The sequence below is a fragment of the Myiozetetes cayanensis genome, unplaced genomic scaffold (genome assembly GCF_022539395.1).
Source record: "Myiozetetes cayanensis isolate MyiCay16 unplaced genomic scaffold, myiCay2020 scf1, whole genome shotgun sequence".
Taxonomy (NCBI): Eukaryota; Metazoa; Chordata; class Aves; order Passeriformes; family Tyrannidae; genus Myiozetetes; species Myiozetetes cayanensis.
In genome coordinates, this window is record NW_026086604.1 from 140,679,451 (window position 1) to 140,699,056 (window position 19,606).

Genomic DNA, 19,606 nt, shown 5'->3' on the forward strand with positions numbered 1-19,606 from the left:
ATTCCAAATGTGGCAATGAGGGATCCTAGAGCACTTCAAAGGGAAATATGGAGCACCTTAAGCAACGTCCTGCCCTCAGATACTAACCAGGCAGCACCACCTTGACTTCTGAAACCTAAGGGCAAGGCCTTCTACAACACCAAGTTTTTGGGTTTTATTTCAACACTACAAAGCTTTGTTCACAGTATGGATGCAACCATCATTTTTTTTAACCTACAGAAAAAATGATGGTGGGGTTTTGCAACACTTTTGCTGTATTCCAAACATATAAAAAAATTCCCATATTAAAAAACCTGGGTTAGATTTCATTTAAAAATGTCAATTTGTAGAGCACTGTGAAAAGTCACATGGACAGTTTTACATAACAAAAAAATGCAATTACAATTTCTTTCCATACAGAACTGGCCTGAGCATCTTTTCTCTGTAGACACCTTACTGGCAGCATGACCATTAGCACTACAGAACTCCTGCTGTAGTAAACAGACTTGTCCCTCTCTTCCAAAGGAGGTGTGCTCATCAATGCCTCAGAAACAACCTTTTTGAGTAGAAAAGAGTGGAATGTGGCTAGGAAGATCCTCTGACTACTAACGAAGTGAAATACTGACATCAACCTTAATGCAAGAAGAACAGAAGAAGAGCAACTTCCAAAAAAAAATTGTTGAATGTTTTAATGCATTTTGAATTGTAATGAAGAGAAACATTTTACATCTAAAAACAAATTAGCAGAATAATAAAAAGTGGTTCCACATAAGTTATAAATTCTTTTCCCCAAAAGGTAGTTTTCACAGACTTAGGCAACAAATAAGATGTTTCATTCCAGATCTTTATGACTGTAAATTATACACAAACTTTGTGAAAACTGATGTGCACTGCTTGAAAGACACAGAAGCTTGGTTTTGCCCAGTGATGAGTTTTCTGTGAAATCCTGCACAATACTGAAACTGTAACTGCAACTTTCCTCCATTTTATGAAATGTTGGACATTGTTCAGTGCTGAGAAACACTCTTTAAAACATTAAAAGCCATGAAATGCTTTCCACATCTTAAGTCAATGTCGTATTATTCACCACTGCTCATATATTTTGCTTCAAGGGGAATGGCAGTTCTGCTCACCCTTCAGTACAATATATAAAATTAAGCTACGTGATAGTTAAGTGTTCAGCTGATTTAAGTATTAGCCTGCTCGTAAGAACGTGGCTCTAGCACCTTGTTTGCTTGATTTTTTTCAAAATGAAACATAATAACCCATTCCTGGTGCCAGAGGATGGTCCCTCTGGTGATATAAAAAGTTTGCAGCAATGATGATTAAACTGCATAGAGTCCAGTGGTCCTGTATTACAGATGTATTAGAGAAGCTCAAACAGACACTTTAGTTTAGCAGGACCAAAACCAGTGACCCTCTCCCCCACCTCAGGTCATAAAGGACAGCCATTGCTCAAGACACTACATGCAGGCCATGCTGGAGAAACTGCTTTAACTGGCCAGACATTTTTCTCTCTTTTTAAACAGCATAAACCTTTGTAAAATTCTTCCTGTCACCAACTAAAAGAAAGTGAGTCTTCTTAAGGAAAAAAAAAAAAAAAAAGTGAAAATAAACTTTGACACCATCATTTAACTCTTATCAGCAGAAGACTTAAAACTCTGCAGCTGCTTTGTGCAACCTCACTGGTTTTGGTATTTAAGATTACTCCAGCACAGCTGTGTATGCATCTTGTATCAAAAAAAAAAGAAAAAAAAACTCTCACAAAAGAAAAAGGGATCAAATTACTATGAGGACCTGTACTATAAAGATACTACATATATATCCTCCATTAAATATTTTGAGCTTCCTTAATGCTACACTCCAAAATATGCCTAGGACCCCTGTTTTCCTACAATTCCTCACTGATGCATTCATCATCCAATCCCATTGCACTCCCATGCCCATATATATGTTAGGTAACAGGAGAACCAGCTAACACAACTGTCTTCATGTCATTATAACAGTAGAGGACATGAGCACAGCTATAGTTTCACAAAACCATAATGATGAGATAAAAAGCCCCTAACACTTCTGCCAACCCACCATAAACCCCACGATTCCCACTGTAAGAGTGCACCTTTGGGTTACCCTCACCCTTCATCTTACACTGTGATATGTCAGACAGTTATGGGGGCAGCATCTCCCTTTAGCCAAAGAGAGGTGTCTGTCTGAAGCAGCCTTCCTGTTCTTTTGAAGACATCAGCTGCCACTGCATTTACTTACATCAGCAGCAGCTGCAGTGTAGCACCCCACTGCCAGTGCAAAAAACAGCCAAGCACAGTGAGGAGCAAAACCAGAGTAAGATCATTTGGGAGAAAGAAGAGAGACCTGTGTTAATTATCCCCTTCTGGAACAGGACAGGGGCCCTTGTCGTGGCTGAGAACAGAAAGGTAACAGATGATGTTTACTGACTGTATTGCTCCACTAGCTTTAAGTGTTAATTACCTTAAGGATTACATGTAGTATGATTGTCTTTCCTCTCCTGTCAGAGACAGTACTTCAGGCAGAGACCAAAAGTGCTTTTTTCTAGGCTACAGAGAGATTCGACGCATCTTGACCATCATTCATTTCTGAGGTAGAACTCATTTGCTTTGTATTGCTGGCTCAAAATAAAAATATGGGAAGTGAGCACAATTGAAAATATGCTCACTGTAGGTACATAAACAATAACACCACCCCCAAAAAAAACTATTTCCTTTCTGGGCAGATCACCAAAAAGAAGTAATCCTTCTTACAAAGGTCAGCTCACATTCACTGGTAAAGTCAAACTTTCATAAATGGTTTATAACAATAGCTATAAACTAAAGTGCTTCAGAATTTGCTTGACCAGATTTCAGTGATTAGAATTATAATATTCTGGATTTTTGCTAGTATGAAATGTAATGAGGTTTTAGAATCACTTTATATAAGAAGGGCAGAATGAATATTTTTCTTTTTTCAAAAAAAAAAGTACAAAAATCATTACAAATAAACCTGGCAGTCTATATTCATTACAAGTTGCTTGCATTTTCCTTCTCAAATCTACTATTTCTCCAGTAACCAGAATAAAAATGGAGTTGAAGTTGCACTATAACGCAGCACTAAAAAAAGTATTCCAAATCAGATGCAAACAGGAAAATGTTTACAATCATACAACTAGTGAAATTCACACTTCATTTCAAAGTTTTAGCCCTGCAGATTCTTTTTAACACAAGGCAGATATGTAGAGTCATGGAAAAACATAACAGACTGCTATACACTCTCTACAGTAATTACATAAGTTTCACATTTATGTCACAAATGTAATGCCCTACTGTGTAACTACTGAATGCTAAATAATTTATGAACATTTATGTGCTCTATGCAACAGTGAACATATTGACCAGTGGATGCCAAAATATAAAAGTTCATACACAAGACAAACTAATTTTTAAAAAATCACATCTTCTGTACAACTCATGCAAACTGTGCACAACGTGGTAACAAGAACAACATTTGCTCGAGCCTCCCCTTACGGAAGAGCTTTTACGGCGACAGCAGACCAGTGTTGAGAGCAGCCTGCCAAAGTGTAGAAGTCCATGGCGACACAAACGCAGAAACTCTTTCAGGATTTCATTTCTCTTGTAGCAATGCAGGGATGTTGATGTTCCACCCGATAGCCTGACGATCAAACCCGCACGTGAAGAGGTTACATATGGGATGGTCCTCACACCAGGCGGAGCAGCAAACCATCCTCCTGTGCCCCTGCGACAGCCGGGAGACAGCAGGTTACCAACAGGGCGCTTGGAGACCTCTGCGTCAGCAAGGCAAACTTGCCAGTGCTCATGGTAACAAAAGCGTCCCAAATAGGATTCTGACCAACATGTAAGTTAAAAGATTAAATAAATAAATAGATAGATAAATAGATAAATAAACTGGCCACGGTTTCAGTAGTGTCAGTCTGAATGGAACTACTAAGGAAAAAAAAAAACATGCATACACACACAAAAAACCCCTCAAGACTACAATGAACTAAAAAAAAACCTAAATCAGAAAAATTCTAAAATAGACTAAATAAGTCTTAAAGCTCCTTTCTCAATTCTGCCAAGAACTGCTGAATCAATCCAAAAAACATCTATTGAAGTGGCATAATCCCATTAATTTCACTTAGTGAAATTTTCTCCATTAGTGTTGCTTGCCATGCTAAATAGCACCACAGATGCACAAAGCCTGATGGGTGCAGCAAAGCTTGTTTATTATGTGGTACTAAATATCAAGAATGTACGTGCATAAGCACAGAAGAAAAAAAAAATTAAAATTTATCACCAAATTGTAAGAGGTGAGCTCACAAAACTGACCCCCACTTTTTCCTTCTGTTTCTGTATGGTGAAATCACAGAATGTAAGGGACCTTACAGATCATCTAGTTCCAACCCATCTAGCACGGGCAGGGACACTTTCCACCAGACAAGGTTGCTCAAAGCCCCATCCTACCTGGGATATACAACAAATTAAACTCCGTGTAATGAAAAATACCCAACACACAAATACAAGAAAACCACTGTTAAATCTCATAGGGAGCCACTTTCCTGACACAAATCACATCAAGGCATTAAAACACATCTGAAAGACTCTTACACACGCCTTCTATTTTGCTTTAGTAAGGAGAAAAATTATGAAATGCACTTGAAACATTATTTGCAATTCCAATAAAAAAGTTCAAAATGTTCCGTGTTTGCATGTCAGTTGTTTTCAGTAACCAACCGCAGCACGTTTATTTAGACAAGTTTTGTTCAGCATTTGTTCAGCTTTCAACCTTGTGTGAAATAAGAGCAGGCGTACTTTAGGGCTATAAATAGCCGGTTACCTGTCTGTTACTGCGGGGGAGCCGCGCTAATCGCACTCCTGACATGTCGAACAATCTGACCTGTCGGTTGTCATGTGGAAGGGCGATGATTCTTTGGCCAACACATACGTTAATCCTGCACAGAAGAGACAAAAGTAGGTTATGCCCCAAACAATGAGCCTGGTAAATAGAACTTGACAGCGCAAATTTAAGCTCATGGGAACGGACGCAGCTGAATTTTTCCTGATTAGAATTCACAAATGGAAAGAGGAAAAAAAATATTGAACCGTTAAGGTATTTTCTATTGTACCAGATCCTCAAACAGCCTTAACATTTGCATCCCATATAAAAAAAATCTGAGAAAAACAATGCTATGTATTTACTGAAAATTAATGCCGACTACACGTGCATTTTATAAAACCATTGCAGACCTTTCTCAAATTCTTACAAAATTCTTACATTCTTAGGGACTAAAATTAAATGTATATTCAGTGAATTAATAAAATAGACTATTTCAGTTGGCAGGTATCTGCAACAATCATCTATTCCAACTGCCTAATCAGTTTAGACCTGACCAAAGTTTAAAGCATGTTATTAAGGATATTGTCCAAATGCCTCTTCAAGACTGGTAGGCTTGTGGCATCGACCATCTCTCTAGGATGTCTGTTCCAGGACTTGACCACCCTCTTTGTAAAAAAACTGTCTAGTCTAAACCTCTGTGTCTCAGTTCTGGACCACTCCTACGGGTGAAAGAAATGAAGAATTAATTAATAAAAGGTGAATTAAGAAAAACAGTAACTCAGAGGTCTGCTTACCTGTTGACTGCAGAATCTGTACGGATTGTTGCAATAGGAGACCTCATGTTTTTCAAATCCCAGACTTTTACTGTACGGTCATCACTACCAGAAACAACATTGTCTCCCACAGTGAAAACTGCAGATGTCACAGTGCTAAACAATCAGGAGTAAAGAGAAAGACATTAAGCTCTAAAGTTCTTTGCTAAACTAGCATCTGATTTAAAAATTGTAGTTTCTGTTCCTGTGCTTCCTTTAACATGACTTTTTTTTTTTTTTTTTAAACAAAGTAATCTGAAATATTAAAACTCCAAGTGGGTATTTCTGAATTTTAAAAAAATATTCTTACAAGAAGCTATGAACTTAAGGTAAACAGGGTTTGACTGTCCCGATCGCTAAGAGAAGCAGCCCAACACTAGAGACTCACTCTGGAGGCATCTTTCATATTACACTGATCCTGATATGAGCTAAACATGTAAACCTTAATTCACTTTTGAAGTCCAGTAGGGTTATCAGACAACCCAAACTGAATTAGTAACACAGAGTACAATTCTTCCTCTTAAGTGCCTTGAGACCAGCAGTCAAGTTCTTTTCTTTCCATCCAAAGACTTCGGTAGAACTACTCCAGGTATTTGTCACTCCCTGCACAGACACCAAGGAGGTCCCAAATACCTACCTGAGGTGTACCTAAAGCTATTTTGTACACACACATAAACATGCTGTAATCCACACACAGAGCCCCCAGTAAAACTCCACTGCCAATAGCTACAGCAATCTAACAATTTCTAACTGTGATTTCTATTCCTGTTTTACAAGCAGGTAAGTCTGAGAGTCGGATAAAAAAACGGCAAAGAGTAGTAAGAAGCACAACCATACAGTTCTTTCAAATTTTACCCATTATGTCTATAAATGCAAAAGAGGAGTGACAGAAAGACTCTTGAGAATATTTGTAGCAACTGAAAGTCCAAAATACTACTTCCAGAAGAGATTTTATAATTAATTTTATTTTAGAATGTTATTATCCTTGTATTTTATATTTTCAGAAGACAGTAGGCTCAAATGAACAGTTTTCATGATTAGTCTATGGTGGGTTATTTTAATCTTTTACCTTTACTTCATATTAACCAATTAAAAGCTTTTGTACTACTATTTTCGTGGTAATTGTGTGAGTTCCCAACCCATAACCAGTTATTTTCTGCCCACATAATGTACTAACAAAGCACTTCTGTCTCTCCCTACAATCATTAGGGAAGGCATCTCAACTCTGTTTCTACGAATTTGATTTAATGACCTATCTTGTAACTTGGGTCACGCACGTCAATTTCTTAGAATTTAGTAATTTTAATTTAAGTTGTCAGTTGTTACTGTCACTTTTGTTGTTCTGCAGAAATTTGAATTCATGTCCTACTCAAGCTGCTGATCGAGATTAGCACAAGCCAGGTCACAATGGACCAGTTTATGCAAGCCTCTTAATTTAAATTGACACCAAATTAAGATTTAATTAGGATGAAGGCCCACTTTATTCATGATACCAAGTTTCCTAATGCATTATTAGAGTGCAGCTAGGCTACCAGGGAGATGATTACAATAAGAACCAAGAGGTCTCTGACTAATCTTCTGTACTTTATGAGCCAAAAGTCAAAAAGTTAAAACATACATGAAGGCTACAACTACTAAATCTCTTTCATAAGGCACCTTTGCATTTGGAAAGAAAACTCATTCATGTAGTTCGAGTTACTGCACAACACAGTTGGCATTTCTTAGCACCAAACTTGTCTTCTACCAGCCCAACCTCCTTTAAACTTACCAACATCTGCATTTCTCTTCTCACTAGTTCTTTACACAAGCTGCAAAATACCTCAGAAAAATATTTCAAGCTTTCCCTTAACTCTATAATGCTGCAACACATTTGAAACACTGTTCTTAAGCTTAAAATTCTCTATTCAATCTCCATAATTTGCACACACATTGGGAGACTTCCCTCTACACAACAGTATAAGGAATTCATGTCATACAAAATTCTCCAGGTGAGTGAATATACTGTGCTTTAGCATTGTGCTGCCAACAAACACATCTGATCTGTTTTCCCATCGTACATTTTATTCCAATTACAGCTGGAATATGTTGTGAAACTGTCTTAAAATAACCCTCCGATTCTGTGTGCTTTCTTTTACAAAACTTTAAACAGCTTTCCAGCTTCTTTGATCTCATATTGCTTCTCCTTTATCACTTATCACTTTCAAACACAGTTAAGTTTCTTTGACTACATAAAGTTCTCTAATCCTTAGATTTATAATTTTTAAAATGAAAACACTCAGAACTATTGCCACAAGAACAGAATGTCAGCCCTAGGTTAGTTCAGCCCTTCCTGCTCCTGTAAAATGAAGACTCTCAAAAGATAACAAAATCCTTCTCTGTACTGTTTTCAGCTTATCCATTCAGATATTACTGCATACACAAAGAAAAAGTTTGTAAAATAAAAATGCAATTCATTTCTGCTGTAGCTCTCTGGCAACAGGGATAGAAAGTGATAGAAAGGCAAAGGGAAGGCTGCTGGTGTGTTTTCACTGGCAACTTTAAAGGTGTTTAGTGGTCTTAGCCCTCTGTCCACCCTCAGTTTGTCCCTGTAAGGCACTGCAGGCTGGGATGTGCACTATTTGCAAGCACACATAACTATGGAAACAGCCTTTCACATATGGAGCTTTGCAATTTTTACTGTTTATGATCAGGGATTTTGGCCCCAGTTCCAAAGCAAACAGTATATGGATGTCTGCATAACACTTCCCAGACACTGTGCTTTTAACAAAATGAAACAAGACTCTTCTAGGGGAACCTGTAGATACACTTGATTCAATTCTCAAATATATCTCATTTTCAAAATAAGATTGCAAGTTTTATGTGACTTAACAACAAGTCTAGAAAGGCCAAAGCAGTATCATTCTCACAAACCTGAACTCTGGGGAGGGTTATGAGCACTTCATTGTCATCCAAGTAAAGACCAAGTGGTTTTTTGGCTGGTTTGTTGTTCGTGTTTTTTTGTTTTTTTTTTTTTTAATAAAGTGGAACATATTGAGTTCATATTTAAAAAACCACATACCTGTAAATTCAAAAACATGCACAACACTACTGACTTAAGAAAACAAGCAAGTGCTGAGCTCACAAATCTTACATGGTACAAATTGTGTTTTGTGTCCTCCGCTGTTCCAAACTGGGGTATCTCTTAATGTGAGATAGATGCATCTCACCAATTTTTTTTTCTTGGTTTTTTGTTTGTTTTAATTAAAACAAAATAGCAACAAGAAGAAAAGCCACTTTCAACTTATATACTAAAACAGGACTTCAGCTAAAGGGGGAAAGGGAAGCAAAGTCTGTGTGAGAAGAAAGAAGTTACAGAGCTGCCAATACACAAATAACCTTTCAAAAGTATTGCCTCCCTAACCCCATCCATATCACAAAAATTAAAAGCCTTTTCCCTATATTTTCATATGGCTACATTTAATTTCTGTTTGTATTAGTCTTCAGTTTGTTTTAACCCAGATAAAACTCTGGTTAACATCCCCTTGACTAAATTAATAAAAAGTGTCAACAAAAGATCACCAGACCCCATGTTAATTGAATGCTAGAAGACATTAGGTTTTTAATAACTCAAAAAGATGACAGGTATTGTAGGACATTAAAAAAAAAAAAACAAAAAAAAACAAAAAAAAAAACAGGCAAAGAGGAAGCAGTCTTATGACACTTCAAACTGTGGGTCCCACAGGGAGTTTGGTGTGCTACAACCATTCTCCAAAAAAGCCTCAGCCTCCGCCAAACCCCAGCAAAACTCATTTATCTTGTCATAGGGAGCAGCCGAGCGTGTACTTCCAGCTGACAGCGTGGCACTTCCTCACCACACACCGCTGCCTGGCCTCGCACATCCTGCTCCCTGCGTGGGTCTCAATCACCAGAAATACTGCGGTGCTCGCACTCCTCATTAGGCCGAACAGCTGTCTCCCCAGTCACACTGAGACACAAAACTGTTTTGCATAACAATCTGCTGAAATTTCACACATAGGGGAAGGGGGGAAAGGAAAAAACACGTTGGAAATGTTGGACCATGAAATGCTGATGCAGAACCCTCGCTGGCAATGCACCAAAAAAAGAAGTTAACACTGCTCTTTCTGTTTTGATTTGCAACCTAAAATGGCATTTGCCATTGAATGCTGGGAGACAATATGTTTTTGCACCCTTGAAAAGGCATCCACATACACACATCAATCTGTGTGTGGGATGAAAATAGACAAACCCAGAGTTTTCAGATAAATTTATTCAAGGTACATCAAATTGTAGGTAAACAGCAAAGTTTGAGCACTCAAATATGGGTCTCTTGTTTCAAGGAGGAAAATTCAGAAACAAATCCTAAAGGAATTTCTATTTATGAAGACATTTCCTGCACCAGGGGAACAAAGTGTATCCCTACACTGAGCCATCTGCAGCCTGACGGGAAGCCACGACCTGTGTTTAAAACCTCCAGATATGGACAACAGGCTGCCCATCTCACAAGGAGATGGCATTGGCCACAGAAGTTCCAGGTAAGGAGAACACCAGTACCTCCACACTTGAGTGCATTCAGGTTTCAGAGCGTTAAAAGCACTTGATTCCAGGAGGAGCTACACATATAATTGCCAAAGTCTGCCTATGGATTTATATCCAAATATCAGCAAAGCCTTTTTCTCCAACTTGAGAAACAGTAAGAATGAACCATGAAGGAATTACAGAATCACAGAATCAATTAGATTGGAAAAGTCCTCTGAGATCAGAGTCCAACCTTGGACTGAACACCACCACGTCAAATTGACCATGGCACTGACTGCCACGTCCAGTCTTTCCTTATACACCTCCAGGGATGGTGACTCCACAACCACCCTGGGCAGCCCATTCCAATGTCTAATCATCCTTTCTGTAAAGAATTTCTTCCTATTGTCCAACCTCAACCTCCCCTGGTGCAGCTTAAAGACTATGTCTTCTTGTCCTGTTGGAGGCTGCCTGGGAGAAGAGGCCAAGCCCCACCTGGCTATAACCTCCTTTGAGGTAGTTGTAGGGAGTGATAAGGTCCTCCCTGAGCCTCCTCTTCTCCAGGAATTAACACAGAAGGGAAAAGGAGGGAATTCAGAGATGACTGTTAGCACTCAAGTCATTTTTTTTTAGCATTTAAATCAACAATGTGTATTCCAGAGACATGTGTTTCATGACATTTACAGAATATTGCCAGTCTCCCTTTCTCACCATCTAAAAAATAATAAAATGATACAGAAATGAAAACAGTAACTAGCTTTTATGAAGATTACTCAATGGCAAGTTAGTAAATTAGTTAAGGTGCAAACATTTTTAAATCAATTTCATTACATTTATGATGGGATAAAAAAGGTCCATTTATCCCTGCAGACTGCTGTATATGTTATCTAAGCTCCAGGTAGAATACAAAGAAAGGACCCTCTTACAAACCTTTTCTGTGGGTCAGTTGAAAAAAAAATATCATAGTACTTTTTACTGCATACATTCAAGAATGGAATTAAGATTCTTTCCATCTATTGTAGTGAAGCTTAAAGTACTCAAAAGCAATTGGATACAGATTTATCATCTACATCTTCCTTAAAGCAACTGACAAAACTCTAATGGCTAACACTGAGTGCAATCAAATTGCATGTTACATACCCCACATCCCAAAACAAAATACTTTTTTTTTTCCTTTTAGCTATAGGGCTTTTAAGCACTTAGTCTTATACCTTAAGGAGTAGATTATTCAATTTCTTACGTTTCTCTATTAACTAGGAAGCCATTTTTGCCTTGAGGAGTTCACCAATGACACCAGAAAAGGTTCAAGAACATAAAGAATTGCTCTTTCTGGCACTTTGGCAACTTTAACACTGGGTTGGGGAAGGTTAGAAGAGATAATGGGGTATTCAAGCTGTGCAAGAGAGCAAGAGGTAAGTAGGGTGGGCTGAAGGCATGTAAAATGTGCTGGCTGTAGTCTGTCCTGACAGACTGACAAAGAAGTGAACAGCACAGGAAGTGAGAAAAATTCAAAGCTGAATGCCTGACTCATCAGCTATTAAGGCTGCTAACAAGGGTAAGAAAACTGTTGAATCCTTATCATTCTCAGTTGCATGCATGTAATAAATGTAAACCAAAAAGGTTTTGAAATATGTTAAGATAATTTAAAAGCATTAAAAAAACAAAAAACAAAACAAAAAAAAACACACAAAAACAAAACAAAACAAAAAACAAACAAACAAACAAACCTGGAGCTTCAAGTCCAGACCATAATCTTCACTTAAAGAATATTCAACATGCAAATGTGGGATCAGAACAACGTGTGAAACACAAGTTTGGAGCCTTTTTCAATTAAATGCAAGAGGAAAAAAACCCACAGCAGGTAGAAATATTAACAGCAATATCAGAACCATCTAGTTAATCAGTGAGGCTTGGGGAGAAAACTGAATGTTTCATCACAAAAATTTTGCACTTCTTACAGAAGTTGGATTGAGATATCCACACATGGTGAATGCCTAAGGCACTCTTTGATGAGAAACAACAGAAAGATGGTAGACAAAGCATCACTGATCACATTAATAGCTGAAGCAAAAAGAGGCCTATCTTGAAAAGAACAGATGCTTTAAACTGGTCAAACTCCACTGATAGCATCCAACTTGTTACGTTTTGTTTGGCACAAAATTTTGACTAAAAGCACAAGCAGAGCTTTTAGTCAAAGGTGCAAACCTTGCACTTTTAGAACTACATCTACACACGCTTTAACTTCACCAAGAAAATGTGGCTGAATAGAAATACCTAACAGTGACCTTGCAATATTGGGCATATCTAGAACAAGACTACTTTCCAACAGGGATGTCTACTGATATCACTGCCTGAAGAAAAGGCCCTTCCTCCCTCCATGACTTGCTCTTTCAAGAAGAGCATATTCAAGACAGACACATACAAGTTATGAGAATTAAATCTTGCAGAATCAAGAATCTGGAAAAGCCAGCTGACCTTGGTAAAGCTGAGTGTCCAAGAAACTAATGCAATTATTAGTCTCTTGAAATGCAATGCCATTTTGACATTAACTCTCAATTCACTAAATGCCAGAATTCAGCCCTGCATCTTAATCAGCAGCTGCTTAATCATTTTTACATTTTTTAATTGAGACTTTCCAGCAAGTGTAGGAGTTTGAAAATAAAAAGTTGCATATTTGCAGCTCTCTAATTTCAAAGTTCTCTGGATGAAGCACAACTTACCATCCAGCTGCATATTCAGAGACATTCAAGCAGCAAATGAACAGGAACTTTCCCTTCTGGTCTCCTACAGCCACATAACCAGAGTGAAAGAAGAAGGAATATGCTGTAGTCCAAAAGAGCTATAGGCCAGCTTGCTCAGCTCTTTAGAAGAAATAAGTTTCACCTTAAGCAATTTTTCTCTGAGTTTTCTCAGGAAGTAACACAAAGATACAGAGTCCACAGCTAACACACATTCACACTTGATGCACTGGTTCATTCTAGCCACGAAGATCAGTTAGTTTGAAAAGTAGTAAACAAACTTTGTAATTTTTTTCAGGCTAGGTCAAAAGTACTCAGTCAAACTTTTATTTCTTTTTAAGCCAAAAATGTATTTAATCACCCAGACAAGGTGGTACATTACTATACACTGAACAATCAAGAAGCATTAACGAAGGGTATTCACTTCAGGATACCAACCCAAAGCTGCTTCTTAAGACATCATCTTATTCTTTGAAGGATGGTATTTGCAATACAGACTTAGAAGCCTTGCATATTTTTATTCAAGTCTTTCAAGAGAGATGTCCCCAACCACTGTGTACCTTTGACAGTCACTAAACAAAACAAAACCGTTTATTATTTACCAAGTAATTCATCAGCTGCATATAAGCATCAGCTTACTACAAATATACAGCAAAACCACTGTTCAGTTTAAAAGCTGTATAGAAATCCACTAGCTAATAAGCATTCTGTTGCCAGTTTACTTCCAGTGTTACTGAACTGTCAGAACAAATTAATAAAATCTGTAAAGTATTCGACCTGTACAGAATAAGATTTTTTTTTTTTTAAGCTACAAATGGTAAAGATCTCCAACATGAACGTTTTAGAAGGTTCCACACATCAAGCACATGCAGAGTACTTAAAGGCACAAAAAAAATCTCATCAAGCACATATGCAAGAGCATGTCAACACTGGTCATTAAACTAGGTCACTGTGTTGGGAAAACAAAGACCTTCACAGCCCCAACAAGACACAGCTGTGCAGGCACTGGCAAACAAAACCAGAAAAGAAGCTGGAATGAAAATTGCCAGGTAGATGCCAGAACCATTTTGCTCTTCAAAACAAAACCTTAGTTCAATTTGAAGAGTTCTAATCAATAACCACTAAATGAAAAAATTTCTCAGTAGGAGAACAGCTGGTGCTATATATTTGTAAACATGTATTTCAAAGCAGAATACGCTGGAAAAAATGTATTGGAATTTGAGTCCCCAGTATAACTCTTGGAAGCTTTAACTCATGACATCAATTTAGTTAGCATGCAACAAGTTAGTGTGTGGATTATAACGTAGATTAACCTTTTCCCAGGGCTCTACTAAACTCCTCATTGAGGGATGTGACTAGCAATACAAATTCCTATTGCTGCACACACAAAACCAGACAATAACAAAGGTTTATATTTAGACAAACATCAGTCTTATTCTCATACCATTTCATTATTTTTTTAATCACTAGAGAATAAGTAAGTGAGATGAACATGGCAAACCTAAAACTAAATGTGACAAGGTATTTTTATGACTATGTGAGCAAGGCCCAGGCAAACAAGTCATGTACTGAGCTGAAACAGTCGTATATATGAAAAATGTGAATAAGCAATGTTCACAGATCTCGAAACTTCCATAGGCAGATGTAACTTCGAAAAAGACCTTAATATATTTCAAATACTCAGCTTGCTTGAAGTGCAAATGTACTATCAAGGTACTATATTGGTCCATAAATTTCAAAATATATTCAAAAACATACTTTAAGGCAAAACAGGTAACCTGTAAATAAGAACTGGTAATTTGTACAGAAGAAAATACAGGAAACAAAGCTCTTCAAGATAAAAATCAGAAGACAGAAACTGAAGCTAGACAAACTCAGACGAGGGAGGCACAAAAAGTTTAACAGGGAAATTAATTAAACACCACAATAAGCAATGTAAAGAATTCACCAAGAAATAAGTTGGAATCTTTGTCACTGAAATAACCTCACACACAGTTGGCAATTCTCCCAAAAATGCCTCCTAATTCAAACAGCTGTCAATGCAAGAAGCTCAAGACAGACGTGTCAATCACAATGATTCCTTTTGGCCTTACTGGAAGAGAATTTATTTTTTTAAATTGTCACAATAGTAGACCACAAGAAACATTCTGCTTCTAATCAAGAAGCTATATGTTCAGGACACTGAAATAATAAGGGATTCCTTAGTCCACTTAAGATACAAATAATCTCTTATAGGTAAAAAATATACACTGCCTTTGACAGAACATAGTACATAGTACATGACAACACATAGTAATTATTTTCATTTTTTTGATGTCAATTAGCTTTATAAAATCATACTCTGCATGTAACAGGATTCTTTTTTCTCTAAACACATCAGTATCAGTTATAATTTTAAGACAGTAATAAGACATTTTGATTTAATCTTCACTCTAACACATAAAATAAAAGGAAGTTGGAATTACACCCTCCCCAAATTCTTCAGCCAGCAGACCCTCACACAGTGTAACAGTGCTGACACCTGCCGGCCAGGACGCGCTGTGCAGCCACAGTGAGAAGGAATTTCGGATGGAATAAGATTTTGTGTTGCAGTACACAAGAAACACGGCATGTTGGCCTCATGATTGAGATGTTTGGCATCTAATTATATTGGTTTAACGTATTAAGAGTTGATCTGGTGAAATACACAGGGAAAAAATAGCTGCTCTATGAGCTCCTCATCAGGTGCTGCTCAGCCAGAGGCTGTTAAAACCTATGGTTGAGGACTTTAAATCATCAGTGTTAATGACTGTAACATCCAATTTACAGAACTGATGCCAAGGGCCTATCAAAATATTAAAAGCTTGGCAAATTATTCAGAGAGACACTCAGGAAAGCCAAAAAAAAATTCTTTTGTGCATGCATTTTCCAGTCAATTTCCAGATAAAACAATTTCTTCTATGCAGCTTAACGTGAGGACATTGTCACAGCATTGATTAGAGAGAAATTTAAAAATATTTTGCCAAAAGGCAGTACAGTAAAGGTCCAAAAATAAAATCCCTCAACTGCCAAATACCACCCCCGCTCTCTGCTCTGCCTGCACTCCTCAGTGAAACACTCACCTTCTGTAACAGAATCACCTCCTCAACAGAACAGGGACATCAGCAGGCTTAGCCACTGAATACTAAAGTCAGTTTTGAGACCCTTAAATTTAGGGTGTATTTGGTGGAAAAGCCTCTGTCAATACTAATAACTCATACATTCAAAGAACAAAATGGAGACAAGTGATACAACAAACACAAATATGAAGATGATTAAAAGCTGGAATAAGAGTTACTGAAGAGGTTGTACAAGGTCTATTCCATTCATAAAAAATAAATGCCCTGTTAGCTTGTAGGTCTCAGCAATGGAGGCCAAAACACCAGCTAACAGCTTTTTCAGTCTGCATCATCACCCCAGACCAACATCAGTTGATCTCAGCAAACATATGGAAAAAACATGAATGTCAGTTTTGATCCTTTCTCTGAAAAAATGTCCTGGGACAAAGAAGTTAATCAGATCATTAAAAAAAAAAAAGTGTAAACACCAATTGGATACAAAACCTTCTAATTTTTACAAGTCATTCTAGAAAAAGTGACAGAAGAGTACAAAAGTGATGGCATGAAACTATTCTAGGATGCAGGCCCCAAAATCAAGGTTATTATTCTAGTCAGGAGAAGATATCTACTTATACAGGATGATTAGGATGCACCAAATAATTTATTCTTATTAAATAAGGAGCCTGGGGCAGGGGAGGTTGAAGAGGTTTTGCTTTATATATAGGTTAGTCAATAGCTGAGGAAATAAAAAAGTGGATACTGACACTCAGTCATGCAAATTACACATTTGATTTAACAAAAAACAGAAATGTGAATAAATATTTGTGTGTTTTGTTTTGGGCTAGGATTAACAACTAACTTTTATTCTGAAGACAAGAGGTGACATTTTTTCTGAAACAGTCAAGCTCTAAAGTCTTAAGTTCTGAAGCCTTAAAAAAAGATTTGCTTCCTTGGGTAATGTATTTCCAAGTTATTCCTGCACTTTCCACATATCAAAGCTCAGATAAACAGAAAGGTAACAGATTCTCAGGACTACATTTGTCCCTCTTCAACAGTAGTCAGTATAATAACATTAAGCCTAAACTGGTAACTAAAGATGTTACATCAAAATCACTGTTTTGACAGAACACAGCAATCAGTGCCCTTACTTTAATTTCTTGGGGTTTGTACAAATTAGAAGCTTTAAAGGGTAAAAATTAATCCTGCTTTTTGGTCCACTGGTTCCAAAGAAGTAACCTTTATTTCACACTGAGTATCACGACACGCAGAGGCAATCTGCTTGATCCACTGCACCAACACAATAACCCCAAACTACAGACCTAACCAATGCCAAAAACAAGCTCATACCTTAAATCACCTTTAATTATAACAAGTTCTATCAAGACTTACCACGTAAGCAGTATCACACCAAGAGCCCTGGCTGCTGTTTGGGAAATTAACTACTGCTGTGTTACATCTGAAGGATGACAGTTAGGCGTTTCTGTGAAAGTCAGTCTCACAAAACAGGAATGAACTTAATAACCCAAAAAAAAAAAAGGCACTGGAACAGCTTCTTTCAGATTAGCAACTAAATACATTTACACTTTTGGAACTTGTAAAAACCTGTGAAGGAGCTGTCACTTACTCTGTGTGGCCCTGAAAGACATTCACAGAATGGATAGAAGGATCTCTGAAATCCCACAGGCGGAAGGTTGTGTCGCGGGACGATGTCACCACGAGACGCTGGGTGGGATGTGTACAACAATGCGTGAGCTCTTGGTCGTGCCCTACAATCACAGATGAGAACATGTGACGCAATGAAAATAAGACTTTTAATTTCCACGTACACTTGGAATGAAATGCTGATGATTTTTTCTTTTTTTCCCCAAACCGAGAAGAATAGTGATCATTCTGAACTTTAATGTTACTGCTGCTCTAAAAGTTTGGGATTGTATTTGAAGGGAAAAAAAAAAATCACTACTCATTTCACACCAAGTAGTGTAGGTTATTGCTGCTTTATATACCCTGAACACAGCAAAAGCATTTTGCAAGAACTAGAATTTGGGTACATTCAGTTTAAAAACAACTACTTTCATTGGTTAAATCACAAGTTTAAAACAAGACAAATTCATGCTTGGGGGGATTTACAAGGTGGTAATTTTAGAAACTACTACAGCATTGAGCAGCAGCTTCCAGTCTTGTACATACTCATGTTGTGCTCCAGAGAAACAAATTATTTTCCCAATGTTTTTGTATCTACAAATAATCCCACATATAAAAACAAACAACCAATTTAATTTTTTGTGAGTGAACAAATACCTGTAAGAGAATGGACAAGTTCAGAAGTCTCTACGTCATACAGATTTGCTGTCCTATCCCACGATGCTGTCACTGCCTGCTTCCCCCCAACCAGCCAGTCAGCTGCTATGACCACTCCTTGATGGCTTTTCAGTGAAGTTAAGGGGGCTCTGACAGTGGGGCAATCACTGGAACCATCCCCATCTCCATCAGGTTCATCTTTATCTGAGAACTCAACTTCGTCTTCTCCAGTCACTTGCTATAAAATGCAAGAGAAAAAAGATTTAGAGCAGAAGGGAAGGAATGTCTCAAAGTTACATTTTGTAGTGTAAATACTTCCCAATCTCCTCAATTTGAATGTGCGCAACTTAATTCGGCAGCACCTGGCCTGTTCAGGTACTCACTGTCACAAACTTAGTTGAAGGAATATAACCAGTGAGTTAATTGCAGTTTTAATAACTAATTTAACAACTTTATGAAGAGCAGCTGAGGAAAATGGGTTGTTCGGGCTGGAGAAAAGGAGTCTAAAGGACGACCTTATTGCTCTCTACAGCCACCTGAAAGGAGGCTGTAGCGAGGTGGGAGTCCACCTCTTCTTCCAAGTAACCAGCAATAGAGCAAAAGGAAGTGCACCGGGGGAGGTTTAGATTGGCTGTTGGGAAAACTTTCTTCACCGAAAGGTTGTCAAGCACTGGAACAGGTAGCTCAGGGAAGTGTGGAGTCACTATCCCTGAAGGTGTTTAAAAGACATGTAGATGTGTCATTTAAAGACATGGTTTAGCGGTGGACTTGGAAGTGCTGCGTTAACAGCTGGACTTGATGATCTTAAGAGGGTTTTTTTCCAATCTACATGATTCTATGATTCTACTTCATTTTAAAATCTCCTCTGAACTGTTTAGCTCTGAGTATCTGTCCTCTTCACTATCTGGTAAGTTTTTTATATTCCCTTACTGTTTTACCCTAGAGTTTCATTGCAGCATATTTATCAAGTGACTTTTTTCCTTTCAGTTTTTAAGGGTAGGAAGCATCTAACAGGACACTATTTTAATCTTCAGGAAGACAGTCATTTACAGACATATTTTCATCCACTAAAATCAAATCATTACATCAATATTTGTCTGTTGGTCAGTACACAGTCATCATGCAGTGCTGATGTAAACTGGATGCAAAACAAGTTCTTTTGCCAACCATGAAACATCAGTCTCTGAATCTCTTTTTCACTTACACGAGACAAAACCATTTTTCTTTTATGTTATATGGATGTGAAAAAGATAACATTTGTACTGTTCTCTCAAAGTGGAAATGCCAAATCAAATACTTTCCATTCAGAAATCTATCTCAT

At 37.6% G+C, this 19,606-nt stretch overlaps 1 protein-coding gene across 2 annotated transcripts in view; it reads right to left on the reverse strand.

Annotated features, from left to right (window-relative positions):
* Nucleotides 1–642: 642 nt before the first annotated feature.
* Nucleotides 643–19,606, reverse strand: part of WDR37 (WD repeat domain 37) — a 44,602-nt gene continuing 25,638 nt past the window's right edge. For both annotated transcript variants that reach the window (XM_050310822.1, XM_050310830.1), the window contains 5 exons: nucleotides 18,286–18,523; nucleotides 17,612–17,753; nucleotides 5,640–5,774; nucleotides 4,846–4,960; nucleotides 643–3,744 (listed from right to left, as the gene is read on the reverse strand). In XM_050310822.1, coding sequence (XP_050166779.1) covers nucleotides 3,613–3,744; nucleotides 4,846–4,960; nucleotides 5,640–5,774; nucleotides 17,612–17,753; nucleotides 18,286–18,523 — 762 coding nt within the window. In that variant the 3' untranslated portion in view covers nucleotides 643–3,612. The remainder of the gene's footprint in view (nucleotides 3,745–4,845; nucleotides 4,961–5,639; nucleotides 5,775–17,611; nucleotides 17,754–18,285; nucleotides 18,524–19,606) is intronic.